Here is a 17,501-nt window from a genome sequence, read left to right on the forward strand (position 1 = left end):
AGAACCAGCTTTTAGTTTTATTGATCTTTGCTATTGTTTCCTTCATTTCTTTTTCATTTATTTCTGATCTGATTTTTATGATTTCTTTCCTTCTGCTAGCTTTGGGGTTTTTTTGTTCTTCTTTCTCTAATTGCTTGAGGTGCAAGGTTAGGTTGTTTATTCGAGATGTTTCCTGCTTCTTAAGGTGGGCTTGTATTGCTATAAACTTCCCCCTTAGAACTGCTTTTGCTGCATCCCATAGGTTTTGGGTCGTTGTGTCTCCATTGTCATTTGTTTCTAGGTATTTTTTTATTTCCTCTTTGATTTCTTCAGTGATCACTTCATTATTAAGTAGTGTATTGTTTAGCCTCCATGTGTTTGTATTTTTTAAAGATCTTTTCCTGTAATTGATATCTAGTCTCATGGCGTTGTGGTCGGAAAAGATACTTGATACAATTTCAGTTTTCTTAAATTTACCAAGGCTTGATTTGTGACCCAAGATATGATCTATCCTGGAGAATGTTCCATGAGCACTTGAGAAAAATGTGTATTCTGTTGTTTTTGGATGGAGTGTCCTATAAATATCAATTAAGTCCATCTTGTTTAATGTATCATTTAAAGCTTGTGTTTCCTTATTTATTTTCATTTTGGATGATCTGTCCATGGGTGAAAGTGGGGTGTTAAAGTCCCCTACTATGAATGTGTTACTGTTGATCTCCCCTTTTATGGTTGTTAGTATTTGCCTTATGTATTGAGGTGCTCCTATGTTGGGTGCATAAATATTTACAATTGTTATATCTTCTTCTTGGATCGATCCCTTGATCATTATGTAGTGTCCTTCTTTGTCCCTTTTAATAGTCCTTATTTTAAAGTCTATTTTGTCTGATATGAGAATTGCTACTCCAGCTTTCTTTTGGTTTCCATTTGCATGGAATATCTTTTTCCATCCCCTTACTTTCAGTCTGTATGGGTCTCTAGTTCTGAAGTGGGTCTCTTGTAGACAGCATATATAAGGGTCTTGTTTTTGTATCCATTCAGCCAATCTGTGTCTTTTGGTGGGAGCATTTAGTCCATTTACATTTAAGGTAATTATCGATATGTATGTTCCTATTTCCATTTTATATATTGTTTTGGGTTCGCTACTATAGGTCATTTCCTTCTCTTGTGTTTCGTGTCTAGAGAAGTTCCTTTAGCATTTGTTGTAAAGTTGGTTTGGTGGTGCTGAACTCTCTCAGCTTTTGCTTGTCTGTAAAGGTTTTAATTTCTCCATCAAATGTGAATGAGATCCTTGCTGGGTAGAGTAGTCTTGGTTGCAGGCTATTCTCCTTCAGCACTTTCAGTATGTCCTGCCACTCCCTTCTGGCTTGTAGGGTTTCTGCTGAGAGATCAGCTGTTAACCTTATGGGGATTCCCTTGTGTGTTATTTGTTGTTTTTCCCTTGCTGCTTTTAATATGCTTTCTTTGTATTTAATTTTTGACAGTTTGATTAGTATGTGTCTTGGCGTGTTTCTCCTTGTATTTATCCTGTATGGGACCCTCTGTGCTTCCTGGACTTGATTAACTATTTCCTTTCCCATATTAGGGAAGTTTTCAACTATAATCTCTTCAAATATTTTCTCAGTCCCTTTCTTTCTTTCTTCTTCTTCTGGAACCCCTATAATTCGAATGTTGGTGCGTTTCATGTTGTCCCAGAGGTCTCTGAGACTGTCCTCAGTTCTTTTCATTCTTTTTTCTTTATTCTGCTCTGCAGTAGTTATTTCCACTACTTTATCTTCCAGGTCACTTATCCGTTCTTCTGCCTCAGTTATTCTGCTATTGATCCTATCTAGAGTGATTTTAATTTCATTTATTGCATTGTTCATTGTTGCTTGTTTCATCTTTAGTTCTTGTAGGTCCTTGTTAACTGTTTCTTGCATTTTGTCCATTCTACTTCCAAGATTTCGGATCATCCTTACTATCATTATTCTGAATTCTTTTTCAGGTAGATTGCCTATTTCCTCTTCATTTGTTAGGTCTGGTGGGTTTTTATCTTGCTCCTTTATCTGCTGTGTGTTTTTCTGTCTTCTCATTTTGCTTATCTTACTGTGTTTGGGGTCTCCTTTTTGCAGGCTGCACTTTCGTAGTTCCCGTTGTTTTTGATGTCTGTCTCCAGTGGCTAAGGTTGTTTCAGTGGGTTGTGTAGGCTTCCTGGTGGAGGGGACTAGTGCCTGTGTTGTGCTGGATGAGGCTGGATCTTGTCTCTCTAGTGGGCAGGTTCACGTCTGGTGGTGTGTTTTGGGGTGTCTGTGGCCTTATTATGATTTTAGGCAGCCTCTCTGCTAATGGGTGGGGTTGTGTTCCTGTTTTGCTAGTTGTTTGGCATAGGTTGTCCAGCACTGTGGCTTGCTGGTCGTTGAGTGAAGCTGGGTGCTGGTGTTAAGATGGAGGTCTCTGGGTTATTTCCACCGTTTAATATTATGTGGAGCTGGGAGGTCTCTTGTTGACCAGTGTCCTGAAGTTGGCTCTCCTACCTCAGAGGCAGAGCCCTGACTCCTGGCTGGAGCACCAAGAGCCTTTCATCCACACAGCTCAGAATAAAAGGGAGAAAAAGTAGGGAGAATTAGTAGAAGTATGAGTAAAGAAAGAAGGAAAGGAGGAAAGGAAGGAAGGAAGAAAGAAGCAAAGAAGGAAAGAAAGGAGGGAGGGAGGGAGGGAGGGAGGAAGGAAGGAAGGAGGGAAAGAAGGAAAAAAGACAGAAAGAAAGATGATACAGTAAAAATAAAATAAAGTATAATATAGTTATTGAATTAAAAAATATTTAGAAAAAAAAAAAAAAGGGACGGATAGAACCTTAGGACAAATGTTGGAAGCAAAGCTATACAGAGAAAATCTTACACAGAAGCATACACATACACCTTCACAAAAAGAGGTAAAGGGGGAAAAATCATAAATCCTGCTCCCTGAGACCACCTCCTCAATTTGGGGTGATTCGTTGTCTAAAGGAGGGAAGGAAGGAAGGAAAGAAAGAAAGAACGAAGGTAAAGTATAATAAAGTTATTACAATTAAACTTAATTATTAAGAAAAAGAATTTTTAAAAAAAAAGTCATGGACGGATAGAGCCCTAGGACAAATGGTGGAAGCAAGAGTATACAGACAGGATCTCACACAGAAGCATACACGTACACATTCACAAAAAGAGGAAAAGGGAAAAAAATCATAGATCTCGCTCCTAAATTCCACCTCTTCAATTTGGGATCATTCCTTGTCTATTCAGGTATTCCACAGATGCAGGGTATATCAAGTTGATTGTGGAGCTTTAATCCGCTGCTTCTGTGGCTGCTGGGAGAGATTTCCCTTTCTCTTCTTTGTTCTCACAGCTCACAGGAGCTCAGCTTTGGATTTGGCCCTGCCTCTGCGTGTAGGTCGCTGGAGGGCGTCTGTTTTTTCGCTCAGACAGGACGGGGTTAAAGGAGCAGCTGATTCGGGGCCTCCGGCTCACTCAGGCCGGGGGTTGGGGGATGGGGGAAGGAGGGGCCCTGCGTGCGGGGCGGGCCTGCGGCGGCAGAGGCGGTGTGACGTTGCGGCAGAGGCCGGCGTGATGTTGCACCAGCCTGAGACCCGCCGTGCGTACTCCCGGGGAAGTTGTCCCTGGATCCCGGGAACCTGGCAGTGGCGGGCTGCACAGGCTCCGCGGAAGAGGGGTGTGGAGAGTGACCTGTGCTCGCACACAGGCCCCTCGGTGGCGGCAGCAGCAGCCTTAGCGTCTCCCGCCCGTCTCTGGGGTCCGCGGTTTTAGCCGCGGCTCGCGCCCGTCTCTGGGGTTTGCGCTTTCAGCCGCGGCTCGCGCCCGTCTCGGGGGCTCGCGCCCTCAGCCGCGGCTCGCGCCCGTCTCTGGGGTTCGCGCTTTTAGCCGCGGCTCGCGCCCGTCTCTGGAGTTCCTTTAAGCAGCGCTCTTAAACCCCTCTCCTCGCGCACCAGGAAACAAAGAGGGAAGAAAAAGTCTCTTGCCTCTTCGGCCGGTGCAGGCTTTTCCCCGAACTCCCTCCCGGCTAGTCGTGGTGCACTAACCCCTTCAGGCTATGTTCAAGCCGCCAACCCCAGTCCTCTCCCTGAGCTCCGTCCAAAACCAAAACCCGAGCCTCAGCTCGCAGCCCCGCCCGCCCCGGTGGGTGAGCAGCAAGCCTCTCGGGTTGGTGAGTGCCGGTTGGCACCGATCGTCTGTGCAGGAATCTCCCCGCTTTGCCCTCCGCACCCGTCGCTGTGCACTACTCCGCGGTCCCGAAACTCCCCCCTCTGCCTCCCGCAGTCTCCGCCAGCGGAGGGGCTTCCTAGTGTGTGGAAACTTTTCCTCCTTCACAGCTCCCTCCCACTGGTGCAGGTGCCGTCCTTATTCTTTTGTCTCTGTTTTTTCTTTTGCCCTACCCAGTTACGTGGGGAGTTTCTTGCCTTTTGGGAGGTCTGAGGTCTTCTGCCAGCCTTCAGTAGGAGTTCTGTAGGAGTTGTTCCACGTGTGGATGTATTTCTGGTGTATCCGTGGGGAGGAAGGCGATCTCCGCGTCTTACTCTTCCGCCATCTTCAAGGTCCCCCCTCCTAATTTTCTTTTAATGGTGGTGAAGTTAAAACTATTTTCATATGTTCAGTGATCATTTGTGTTGCTTATGAAAATTGCCTGTTCATTGTCGATTATTGACATGTTTGACCTCCTTTTTTTTTGTCTTTTTCTTTAACCTCTTTATTGGGGTATAACTGCTTTACAATGGTGTCTTAGTTTCTGCTTTACAACAAAGTGAATCAACTATACATGGACATATATCCCCATATCTCCTCCCTCTTGCATCTCCCTCCCACCTTCCCTATCCCACCCCTCTAGGTGATCTTTTGTGTCTTATTGATTTGTAAGTACTTTATAATATTCATTATAGTAAATCTCTGTCTAGTATACATGTTGCATATATTTTCCCTGCTTAATGGATTTTTTTTCAACCTTTTTTCTCTCTTCTACAAATTGGATAATTTCTACTGATCTGTCTTCAAGTTTGCTGACTCTTCCCTCTGTTTTCTCTATTCTGCTAGTAAGCCATCCATTGAATTATTTAATTTCAGATATTGGTCTTTTTCCCAGTTAAAATTTTCCATTTGGTTCATTTTTTCATATTTTCTATTTTGCTGCTAAGAGGCCCCCTCTTTTCATTTGTTATGATCATATTTTCCGTTATTACACTGAGAATAGTTATCATAACAGCTTTAAAGTCTTTATCCAATAATTCCAACACCTGGATTATCTAAGGGTTAGTCCCTGTTGATTGTCTTTTACCTTGAGGACAAGCTATATTTTTCTGGTTCTTTGTATGTTGAGTAAATTTGGATTGTATCCTGGACATTGGATTCTTCTTGATTCTACATTTTGTCTTAGCAGTCTACCTGAGGTAGACTCAAACTGCAAATTCTATCTCACCTATGGTGGGCAGCAGCCCAAGTTTCAGTTCATTTTTTAAATTTTTAGCTGGACTACTTGTAGTTTGCCTCATATATGCCTAGCTAAGGTCACCCAGAAGCTTAGGCAGAGTTTATATACAAATCTGGGTCACCCTTTCTGATTCTTTCCTTTCTAAGACTTCCCCTTCACTCTCTAGCAACCCTGGTTAACCCAGGCTCAGTTTCTTATCTCCCCAGGTCAGAAAGATGTAGGCTGTCTGTTGGAGTTTTTAGGGCCCTGCACTTTACCTCAACTGCAACCTGTCCTTAGGGGCAAGGGCACCAAAGTACAACTTGCCCCATGCTGGCCCCTTCCTAAAAGTTTTGGCACCCTCCCAAAATCCTCCTGCTTTGTTTACTCTCAGCTGTCTTTTGTATTTTTTCCCCAGTTTATTGTTTTCTACAGAAAGGACTGTCTATTATGAGCTTATTCCCATGCTGGAAACAGAACTATAGTTTGTTTCTTTGTTTATTTGGTATATGCGAGTTTAATATTTTTACCTAGTCACATTTATCATTCAGAAGTTGGTTCTCTGCTTAAAACTATCTTCTCCAACTCATGAGTATAACAAAATTTTTTTTCAAGTTGGATAGAACTTGAACTTATGTCAGACTTACTTACTTTTTCTTCTAAGTTGGACTCAAAACTGCCAAACCAATGTTTATGTAGTTGCTGTGGGATTGGAGAAGGGGAGGGTAGAAGGCAGAATCAAGAATGCATAAAGCTTTGGCTAACTGGTTATACCTGCTGAGGGACGGGACAAATGACTGAGACATATAGATTGGGAGACAAGGGGCTGCCATTGATGAAGAACATTTTAAGACTGGTATATGTCATTCTTCAATCCGGACCTCAGCCCAAGGGCTTTGTGGCTCTTAGCCAGACCTGGCACTCTTGCTGCAGCCCCATTCATTTTCATCCCACACGAAATACAGTAGTGTACCCCAACAGGTTGCATAGGAGAAAGCTGTGTGGGTTTGCTTGCTGGATTCTGGCTCTAACCTAGACCTGTTCTGCTCCTCAGAAAGGCAGTAGAACATGGTGGTCAAGGACCTAGGTTTTGGAGTTAGGCATACCTGGGTCCAAACTTTGACTCTGCCATTGTTAGCTGCTTAACTTCTCTGAGCCTCAGTTTCCTCTCTTAAGAAATGTGCATAAAAATAGTACCCATTTAACAGTGCTGTGAGAATTTAAGTGCGATAATTCTTGCCAAGGTCTAGCACAATATCTGGCACAGAGTGAACTCGCTTGATGAGTATCAGGGTGCTGCACTGTCAGATCAGAGGTGTGGTGTTTTGCCACTCCTCTGTTGTGTGGCCTTGGCCAAACTCTGTGGTCTGTGGTTCTGTCTGCAGGAATTTCCACGTCTGGAATGAAGGCTGGTTTGCACGGACTGACCTAAGCCCATCATACAGTGGATGGCAGGTTCTGGACGCCACCCCCCAGGAAAGGAGCCATGGTAACCAACCCTCTGACGGCCCCCTTCTCTGGGTTTGGCTCTAAGTCATGACCTCTCGATTCTTTATAGTGGTGAACAGCGGCACAGCAAGGTCACCCAAATCCTCTCTACCTCCAGAGGGAAAGGAGGGATTAAAACAAAAATATTTTGAAAGTAGATTTCCCTCCTAACTTTCTTGGTTCAGGCTGCTATTAAAATGACTGCCATACCTGCACTTACATGGCTGCTGCAGAGGCCCTGGCACATGCCCTGCAGCAAGGGAAAGGAGCCGTCCCCTGCCAACCATGATTCTCCTGCACCACCTCTGGTAGCCCATCCCTCCCAGCACAGAAAGCTTCCAGTTCCCCATTGCCTTGGGACTTAACCCAAATTCCCTGGCTCAGTTCCAGACCTCCATGATCACGGCCCCCATCACCTCTCTCACCTTCACATGTGTCCCCTGCCAGACCGAGCTCTCCTTCACGCAGGCTGGCCCGGCCCCATCCTTGTGCTCCCACCTCTGGCCACTCTCCCATCAGAGCTTGGGTCTCAGGCTCTCCAGGAACCTTTCCCCTTCCCTCTCCTGACCTCCAGAGCATTCTTGTCCGTTACCCTCATTTTCGGTTGATCCTTTCAAACTTAAAAAAAAAATCATAAAGGTCATATAGGCACATGGTTTAAAAAAAATTCAAATCATTCTAGAAGGACTTACAATGAAAATGAAGTCTTACTCCCTTCCCCAACTGCAGCGTCTCTACCAGAAGCAAGGAACGTTAGATTTGGGGAACTTGGGTGTGAGGAGGGTAACCTTCCAGATATTTTCTAGGCCACTATTCAACCTTTTCACTGCAACCCATTAGCAGCTATAAAATCAAGTTAATGGGTTGTGACCATCATTTTAAGAAATGAAATAGAATATCATGGAAAGGGGTGGGGAAAAGGAAAAGAAAAGAAAATATCAGGGTGCATTGGACATTAAGAATAAGAATTGTCCTGTGGAATTTTTGTTTCAGGGTCATATACGTGCCATGATGAATGATTTGCAGAGTAGAAAAGAGGCAGCCCTGAGCACAAGACAGCAAGACTTTCCCCTTTAGTAAACAGACTGAGGGCAGTGGGTCAGCACAAATTATGCACCCACAGAATATAGGATTGGGCCGTCTTCTGTGGAGGTGGAGTCTCACCAGAGCACTATTGCAGAAGATAACAATAGCCCCGGAGTGTCTTGCTGAGTGCCCCAAGAAGGGGGCAGACTGTTGGGGTTGAAGGAGTTTGGCGGGGTAGAGGCAGGGGAGTTGGGTGGTCATGGGTGGCCCCCAGAGGAGCAGGCCATGGGGTGTACTGTTGCAGATGGGCCTGGGTTTGGCATGTATCCAACCTCTGCACCCTGGCCCCCAGGGGTGTTCCAGTGCGGCCCTGCTTCAGTCGTCGCTCTCCGAGAGGGTAATGTGGACTGGGACTACGACATGCCCTTCATCTTTGCTGAGGTTAATGCCGACCGCACCACATGGATCTACGATGCCTGGACCGGCGGCCTGAAGAAGAGTTCCTCAAACACTCACACCATCGGCAAAGATATCAGTACCAAGGCGGTGGGCAGCAACTCTCGCATGGATGTCACCGAAAAGTACAAGTACCCAGAAGGTAGGAGGGGGTGTGGATGGGCTGTGCCACCCAGGGCTTAGTGGTGGGAAGACAGCTCTGAGGTGGAGAAGGAAGAATTGCTCATACTCCTTCCGCATTGTCAGCCAATTCTGCCTGAATGGTAGGACTGCTCCCCGGCATCTAATGCCCAGCTCCCCAGACTGTTTCCCGTGGGAACAGAACCGTCATGAAAAGACGCTGTACCACTGGGAATTTGCCATAGGACTCAGGCAGCTGCCACCCCTTATAACCGTGCAACCTCAAGCAGGATGCTTAGCCTCTCTGATCCCTCGTTTTCTCACCTGTAAAATGAGAAGAGCAAGGCCTATCTTCCGTGGGATTTAAATGAGCTAGTGTACAGAAAGTGCCGAGGACAGTGCCCGGCACATAGTGAGGACTTAATAAATAGTGATGATTTTTGTCAACTTGAACATCTGCAACCTCATTGGAATGACCTCCCAGAGGGACTTCTGAAGTGCACTGCTTACACGGTTGTGTGATTCTGTGGGGTTCCTTACCTGACTGTCACACCTTCATTCTGCTTCTTGGGGGCTCTGGCTGTCCCAGCCAAACCTCCTGAGAAATGGGAAGGGGCCACGGCCAGGTTGTGGGATCCCTGCAGGACCCCTGGTGATGACCTAGCCCCTATGTGACAGCAGGGCTGATCACACCGCCTGCTGTTGACCAGTCCTCCTTACCTAATGATTCCAGCTTGTGTCTGATGGCCCCAGGGAGGAAAAGCTCATAAAATGGGCTGCTAAGCATTGGCGCAACAGCAACACCAAGGGAGAAAACAGTAGCAGGAAGCTTGGTCTTGGGTAAGCCTGGCAGGTGACCTATGTAGCTATGTAGGCTCTGAGCCTCATTGTGCATAACACACCTGCTTCGAGGTTCTGGGCACAGAGGCTCAGCTCCCTGCACAGCCATCAGACCTGGGTGTGGACTTACAGCTCAGCTAGAGAATGGGAATGCACCAAAAGGAACCCAGCCCACCAGGAGCCATCAGCCTGGGTAACTGGGCTGCCTGTCTCCTTTTCAGTAAGGTGTGCGGGAAGAACTACTAGACGCAGGTCTAGATTTCTGGGGACTGGCCTTCTTTCTGCCCCTAATTCCCAGATTACCAGTCCCTTGGACTAGTCGCTCCTCCTCTTAGGGCCTTAACTCTAATGGTTGGCCTCTGGGGTCTCTGCCAGTTGTTACATGTAACTTATGGGAAAGACCTCACTAAATTGTAAAGTGCTTCTAATAAGTCATCTGATGCCTTAAAATTTCACAGGTTGGTTGGGGAAGTTAGGGGGCGGAGGCAAAAGTATGATCATTCTTTGTGTATCTTTGTCTGTGTTTCTGGAAGGACAATACCTTCTCCTTGATAGTGGGTCTATCTTCAGGTCAGGCAGGGAGCCTTATGTGCACTGTGTGGTCTACCCTGGCTCAGAGGCTTGGAGTTGGCCCTTAGCACCCCAAGAGCCGTGATTTTTAGGCCATGATCTTGGCCATTCTCCAGGGACTGTTTATAGCATCACATTCAGCAGCATCCATGACCCAAGTCAGAATCAGAAACCCAACCTGTGGTTCAAACTTTGTGTTTATGAAACCTGAACTCTCTCGACAATTTAAACTAGTCATAACCTGGAACCACAACAACTGTGGGAAGTTCTCGTCAACTGACATGGACAAAAGTTCCACTCTTCAATTCTCAAAGCATCTTTAGAAACAAAGCAGAATAACATGGTAAACTGGTTGGAAATTTTTTTCAATGAAGTTAATTCTAAATCATAACCATTTTTTCACTTATGAACTTATTGTAATCTTTTATAGCTCAGTTTTTGTTATTTTTAAATTATCTGTTTTTTCTTTGTCTCACAAAGGACCATTTATCAAAAGAAAGAAAGAAGGAAGAGAGGAAGAGAGGAAGGAAGGAAGGGAGAGATCTAGCCTAATTAGCCTAAGCAAAATATCAAGCCATAAAGTAATTTTATGCACCTTTCCCTACATCTCCATGGAAATTTAGAGCTGATTGGAACAGGTGGGATGTGAGCCTCGTATTAAGGAGGATGAAATGGAGACCTGCAGAAGTCAGCCGCTTGCTTGAATCAGAATCGTTGGGCAAGCAGCAGAACCAGTGTTAGTTCCAGGCCACCCTTCCAAGCAGGACGCTGTCCTTTGTCCAGGTTGCCACCGCATCCCTGAGGTGCTTCTCTCTTTTCCCACCACACAGGTTCCAGCCAGGAAAGGCAAGTGTTTGAAAAGGCTTTGAGGAAACTTCAACCCTCCATGTCATTTCGCGCAACATCTACAAGAACCTTTAGGGAGGAACGGGAGCCCAGCATCTCCGGGAAGTTCAAGATCACTGACATACTGACAGTGGGCAAAGAAGTCAACATGGCCCTGATGCTCAAAAACCTAACGGGTGATCCGAAGACAGTGATGGTGAACATGACAGCCTGGACCATCGTCTACAATGGCACACTTGTACACGAGGTGTGGAAGGAGTCCGTCAGCCTATCCCTGAGTCCCAATGAAGGTAACTCATCCTGTAGGTTGCTGGAGTACCATGCACCCAAGGTAGCTGGTATTCTCTTGGGATTGGAGAGTTCCTGTCGGAACCGAGTCAATTGATTAAGGAAGGAACAGCACGTGGCCTCTGTGGTCAAGCCTGGGGTTTTGAAGTTTTGGAGGCTGCTATTACGGTATAGTGCAATTCAGTGTGGTGCTAACCAAAATCCTTTTATGCCCTGGGGGAAGAAGGCGGGAGGCTTTGGCAGTTAAGAGACACACTGCAAATACCCCTTACAGGTACATACCACATTGCCCAGTGGGCAGAGTATTTCCTTATATATTCGTATGTACTATCACATTTGACCTTCTAAAAGGACAGATTTCAGTATTCCCTTTTACAGAGGTAGAAACTGAGGCTTGGAGAGATTGTGACTTGCTTAAGAGATTGTGTCATAGCTAGCAGGTGGCAATGCCAAGTCTTGGTCCTAGATTTCCTAATGCTAAATCCAGTGCCACCACCCATTTTCTAGGTTTTATTGCTGCCACCCCTCTCCCATACCAGCTGCCACCCTACCCCACCCCTCCCCACCACACAATGAATCACTATCTGAGTTTGACCCTAGAAGGGTTGCAATATACCACAAGGTCTTGAACCCTCTCCAATGTTCCCCCACAGCTGCTAATGCGTAGGTGGAATTTCTTGATTCCCAGCGACAGTGATAGGTTTTCTCGGAGGTCTGAGCCTCTGGGAGGAACCATGACTTTGTACTCCTGGGTAGCATAGACAGGAGGGGACCAAAGTAGAGGAGAGAGAGTCTGGGGCTGTGGAAGGATTAGAATGCAGGTGTGCCCACAGTGGCAAAATCCTTCAAGCTGTTATGAAAAGTCTGGACTTATACAAAGCAGATTGACACGGGTGGGGTGGCTATTTGCTTCACATAAGGAACTAATAAAAACTGATTAATTACACAGCCCATCTTGAAAGAATTCTGTCTGCAGAGAAACTGCAATACCTCTGTATTACACCCGTCAGAAGGCAGCATCCCTAGAAACCTCTCTTCTGGCAGAATTTAGCAGAAATCTTCCCCATACCAAGAGCAACTGCCTGGCTCTTATTTACCTTCAAAGCTCAAGGGAAGAGCTATTTCTGTAGAGCAAAAATAATTTACGTGAGGTAAATGGTTTCTAAAAATCCATACTTCTGCCAGAGGCAGCAGAGTGAAATGGGAAGGAGAGGAAGGAAGCAAGTGAAGTGGTTCTGGAGGCCTGACATCATCACCTACTTTCTGGGTTAAGTCCCCCTCTTTTGCTGAGCCTCAGCGTTCACTGTCCAAGAAGGCAGGACCAGCTGATGCAAGGGCCTGTGTCTCCACATTTGGGGCAGGCTAGGTAAGTCCCTCCAGTGCTAAAAGCAGAGACAGCTCCTTCCTCACAGACTTTCCTCAAGGGGTGTATGATGCTGTGGATGCAGGGCCCCCCCAGACCACCCAACATGACTGCCTAAGGGAGGGGGGAGTGCCCTGCACCCATTGGAAGGGGAGGACCCTCGCTGCCTGCCCTGTGAGTCAGAGAGGGGCCTTGAAGCTTAGGGAGGAGCCAGATAAAGGGAGGAAAGCTGGGGAAGGCCTTTCCATCTGAGGGGACCTTGTGAGTCAAAGCTTGGAGGTGATAAGGTACCTATTTTGTCAAAAGGACAATGAGAAGCATGGGAGGGAACGTTCTTTTGAGGGGGAGAGTCATGAAGGGCCATACTGAGGGGTCTGAACTTTACTCCTGAGGCAGCGAGGGGCCATGGAAGATTTTTGAAGTGACATGGAAGAAGAGTGACATGATTTGGGGGTGGGGGGGAAGTGCTTCTAAAGCCTATCTTCTGGTATGTGTGAGTGTCTTGGAAGCAGCGGAGACTAGAAGTGGGGAGGTGGTCCAGATGCTGTTGCCATAGAATCCCAGGCTACTGGATGACCAGGGAGGACCCAAGCACTTATTTAGCCCTGGCTTCCCTTGCTAGTTATTATTGTGTTGTCATCATTACTGTTTTCGTCATTGGGCAATGAGTTAGTACTCGTATTCTTCCCCTGCCCCTTAGAAGGAAACTTGCCCTCCGATATTTTCCAGGACAGGGAGGAGTCTTCAGCCCCTATGAGCCCATCCAGCCAGAGTCCTGGGCTACCCCTGGCCCCTGCTCTGCAACCTGCACAGAGCAGACAGATGCTTCCCACGGGGCCTGGCAGGGAGGGCTCAGGCAAGCCTGGGCTGCAGATGATCCCAGCCAACTCACATCGACCTGGCTTGGCATCGGCTTTTAAGGTTTCGACCCCACTCCCTCTCACTCTGCTCCCTGGTTTCTCCTTCCAGAAATACAGCATCCTGTAAAGATCGCCTATGCACTGTACGAGAAGCACCTGAAGGCAGACAACATGATCCGGGCCACAGCCGTGTGTGAGATCAGTGACGAGACCGAGGTGGTGGTGGAGAGGGACGTCATCCTGGACAACCCCACCCTGACCCTGGAGGTAAAGGGGTGCTGAAGGGGTGCCTCTCCAGCCAGCCCAGCCCTCCCAGACTACAGAGAAGGCCCTCCCCTGCTGACGGGCCCAGCTCAGCTCGAGCCTCTGCCAAATGGATCAGTCAAGAGTTCCAATCAGAGTAGCGCCCTTGGGACCTCCCTAGCGGTCCAGTGGTTAGGACTCAGAGCTTTTACTGCAGGGGGCACGGGTTCAATCCCTGGTCAGGGAACTAAGATCCTGCAAGCTGTGGGACGGGGCAAAAAAAAAAAAAAGTAGCCTCCTTGCTCCCTGTCTGACAATATCCACAGGCACGTTGCCCTATGGCTTCTTTGGTTGCAGCTCTAGACCCGCTGGGGATGCCATTTGAGGATGGCCAGAGGGGCTCTTCAGCTCACTTGCTCTGGACATCTGCTGTGTCCTGGGCTGTGCCAGGCTTAGGAATCACAGGGGGCCACAAGGGGTGGGTCCTGACTGCAAGAAACCCACAGCCCAGCCCCTGGACACATTTGTAGAGCAAATCAGCAATGGTCATAACTCGTGCATCTCCCAACTCTAGACCCCAGAGTTACAGAATTGTGGACTCTTGGAGACCTAGTCTCAAGCTCCCATGTCCTGCCATTTCACATATCAGTAAACTGAGGCCCAGAGAGGAGAAGGGAATTTCCAATTACTGCCAGAGCCAGGGCTAGACCTCAGGCCCTTTCCAGGGCATCCATCACACCCACAGCCAGCAACAGCATCTTCCCAGTGGTTGAGAATGAGGATGTCTCATTTTTTGGCTGCAGGCTCTGCTCCCAGGCTCCCTCTCAGGAGCCCAGGCATCTGGGGGCTTGCAGGTTGGCGTGAGGCACTTGAGGCCATTCTGCTCCTTCCTCAGCACTGGGGCTGGAAGTATTTGGCTGACTCCAAACCTGTCCCTGACCACGCCAACCCCAGCCCAGTGTGGAGGCTGCCAGAATATGGCACCGTTTATGTACCCTTGTGTCCCAAAGGCATAAAATTATGCTTCACTCTTCAAATCATGTCATACACTTAAATGAGTTCCATGGGAGAAATTATGGTATAGATCATGGTCTCTAAAATGTTTCAGTTATGCACAAATTATTAGCAGGCATTGCAGGGTCTAGCAAGAAGAGCAAATGGCTCTGGAACCAGAAAGGCCTCGGTTATTGAATCAACCTGAACTGCAGATTTGTTACTGTAAAATGATTGCAGTGAGAATTGGTGGCAAGAAAAAAAAAAACAAAAAAAAAAACGAATGAACAAAAAGCAGCGGCCTCTAACAGAGAAAAGAAATCCACCGGTCACCCAGTTTTGGTTTCTGTTTCCCAAAACGCTTTCTTCTGCATCCATGATCTCATTTGGTCCCTTGTAGCCCAGGGAGGGAGGAGGGGAGGGATCAGCCCTATTTACCAGGGTGAGAGTCAAGGCCCAGGGAGATGACGTATCTGCCCAGGCTTGGCAGCTTTTCAGCAGGAGCATAAGGTTTCATCTTTGGGAGCAAATAGTCCAGGGTGCTCCTCTGACCAGAAACCTAGGTTTCTCCAGCCCCTGATCAAGGACCCTGCACAGACCACATGTGGCACGTCCTCGGAAGTGGTGGCTGCCCTTCCTGAGATGAACTAAGAAAGGGCCTGTGAACCTGGCTGGGAATTCAAGCCCTCTCAGCTGCTGCGATGTGCTGCTTCTCTCCTCCACGCCTGGGTGTCCTGTCTGTATCCTGGGGATGACAGCAATTTCCTAGGAACCCCCTGCATGGATATCACTGGAACTTAGGAGGAATAAACCTCCTAAGGATCGTTATCCTCCCTACCTTTGTCCTCAGCAACATCCTCCCCATCACCAAGCCTCCGGCGCAGCCCCGTCGGCTCTCATCAAGGGCAGATGAAATGAACAGCCCAGCACTGACTCTGTCAACCCCTCTCCCCACAGGTGCTGGACCAGGCCCACGTGCAAAAGCCTGTGACTGTGCAGATTCTCTTCTCCAACCCGCTGGATGAGCTGGTGAAGGACTGCAAGCTGATAGCAGAGGGGAGCGGCCTGATGCTGGGCACCCTCGAGATCGAGTGAGTCCCAGGCTGAGGGTCCAGAGTGTGGGATGGTGGGAGCGGGGGCAGAGGGGCTCTCCCCAGAGCCCGGGACAGGGCAGACAGAACTCCTCTAGCCTCTGAACCTGGGAATCTGCACATAGGGATACACGTTTGCATTTGGTTTGGGGGTTCACCAAACTTGAACTCAAGGGAAGTCCACGTCACCAGAGCTTGGAGCTGGTCCTCATATTTGGGAGATCATGGGATCCACCCACTGCCCCTTCCCCTGCTGAGGGGTCCCAGAGCTGAAGGGGTTTGATGACCCAGGGTAGCAGCTAGAGGGAGTTGAAGCAGCAGTGACCCTGACCAGAGCAGAACTTGAGGCCTCACGCTGACTCCTGCCTTTCCCCATCAGCATGCCAAACCTGCGCCCCAGGGAGCAGTCCCAAGTGGATTTTGAGATCCTGCCCACCCGGAGTGGCACCAAGCAGCTCCTCATCAACTTCTCCTGCGACAAGTTCTCCGCGATCAAGGGCATGCTGCCCATCAAAGTGGTCGAGTGAAGGGCCCAGGTGGCTCCATAAAAACTTGGGAACACGGAGCAGGCAGGGATCACCTGTGGAGTGAGCCCCCTGCCCACACACACTGTCCAGCCTGGGAAACTCACTCCATCCCCCAAGGTGGCCTGGACTCGGACCTCCAGGCTCCAGCACACACCCCTCCCTTGCTCCCAAGATGGACTGGTTTCACCCTGACCCGCAGCTTGATCACTTTTGCACGTTCCCCAAGCTTCTCCTCAACACTGCCCACTCTGTGAGCTCCATGACCCTGCTTAGCCCTTATACCCTCAATGCTGTGGGCATGGAGTGGCACCTGACCCGGCGGCTCTCCAAATGGATACAGGGGGAGAAGATGGTCTGGACTGTTTGCTGATCCCCAGCCTGCAGTTGGCACATTCCTGCTCCTCTCTTAGGCCACTATGGAGGTGGGGGGATGATGGTTAGCCATGTGTTGTAACACTCACAACCGCACCCTCAAAATAAATATTAAAAAGAGCGCGATCACACAGCACTGACTTTACAGGACTGCTTCTTCAACTCAGGTGGTGGAGAAGGAGCGAGGGGGGCTGGGGCCATGTCCTTCTGGAGAACAGATGGCCTTGGGGAGGCCGTGCTCTCTATGTTCCAGTGTCCAAGAAGAGTGGGCTTGTTCTGTGTGGCTCCAAGTGCAAAACTGGGGAGACGTTTCAAATCAGTTTAGGAAACCTCTCTAAGATGATGTCCAAAAAGAGATTGGCTGCCTTGGAGCAGGCAGGGAGCGCCTTGGAGGGAGCGCCTTGTCCAGGCAGGCTTCGGGCACTCTCTGTGTAGCCAGGCAAACTCTTCCAGGGTCTCTACAGGCGTCAGAGTGAGAAGGGACCTCAAAATCTTCACTGGAACCCTTTCACAGAGCAGGTGTGGGTGGTGGCCCAACCTCTGCTCACACTGCACTCGCCCCAACTTGTGCCACACTCCTCCTCTTGCAGCCAGAGCCCTGCTAACTCCACCAGAACCTTCTCTGCCTTCACACATGCTCTCAGCGTTCCTCAGTCTTTGCCCCTTGAAATAACCCCAAGCAGATCCCAGAGCTTTCCGTCACTGGTGCTGACTAACCCCATTTTGGCAATTATGCCTCCCTGTTTGGATATAAGGGACCAGTCCAACCTACACAGAAGCTTCAGCCTCACATCCAGTTCAAAGCTTCTGCCCTATGCTCAGCTCAGGCCTGACCTGGGCTTGCAGAAGGAGGCACTGTGCATGCCCCCTCTTCCTTCCTCCTTCCCTTCTTGTTGCCTGATCCATCAGAGTTGGAGAAGGGAGAGAGGAAATTAGGAGAAAAATGACAAAGTTCTATTTCACTGGTGTTGATGCAGCCTGGCCACAGGAGCCCGCCACGTGGCTGGCATGT

At 48.4% G+C, this 17,501-nt stretch overlaps 1 protein-coding gene across 1 annotated transcript in view; it reads left to right on the forward strand.

The window, feature by feature from the left end:
* TGM3 (transglutaminase 3) overlaps positions 1–16,622 on the forward strand; it is a 51,800-nt gene extending 35,178 nt beyond the window's left edge. The window contains exons 8-13 of the mRNA XM_032605813.1: positions 6,792–6,895; positions 8,273–8,518; positions 10,737–11,042; positions 13,373–13,530; positions 15,457–15,590; positions 15,970–16,622. Of these exons, the coding sequence (XP_032461704.1) occupies positions 6,792–6,895; positions 8,273–8,518; positions 10,737–11,042; positions 13,373–13,530; positions 15,457–15,590; positions 15,970–16,117 (1,096 nt within the window). The 3' untranslated portion in view covers positions 16,118–16,622. The remainder of the gene's footprint in view (positions 1–6,791; positions 6,896–8,272; positions 8,519–10,736; positions 11,043–13,372; positions 13,531–15,456; positions 15,591–15,969) is intronic.
* Positions 16,623–17,501: the final 879 nt, after the last annotated feature.

This window comes from Phocoena sinus, chromosome 15, assembly GCF_008692025.1.
Source record: "Phocoena sinus isolate mPhoSin1 chromosome 15, mPhoSin1.pri, whole genome shotgun sequence".
Lineage (NCBI taxonomy): Eukaryota > Metazoa > Chordata > Mammalia > Artiodactyla > Phocoenidae > Phocoena > Phocoena sinus.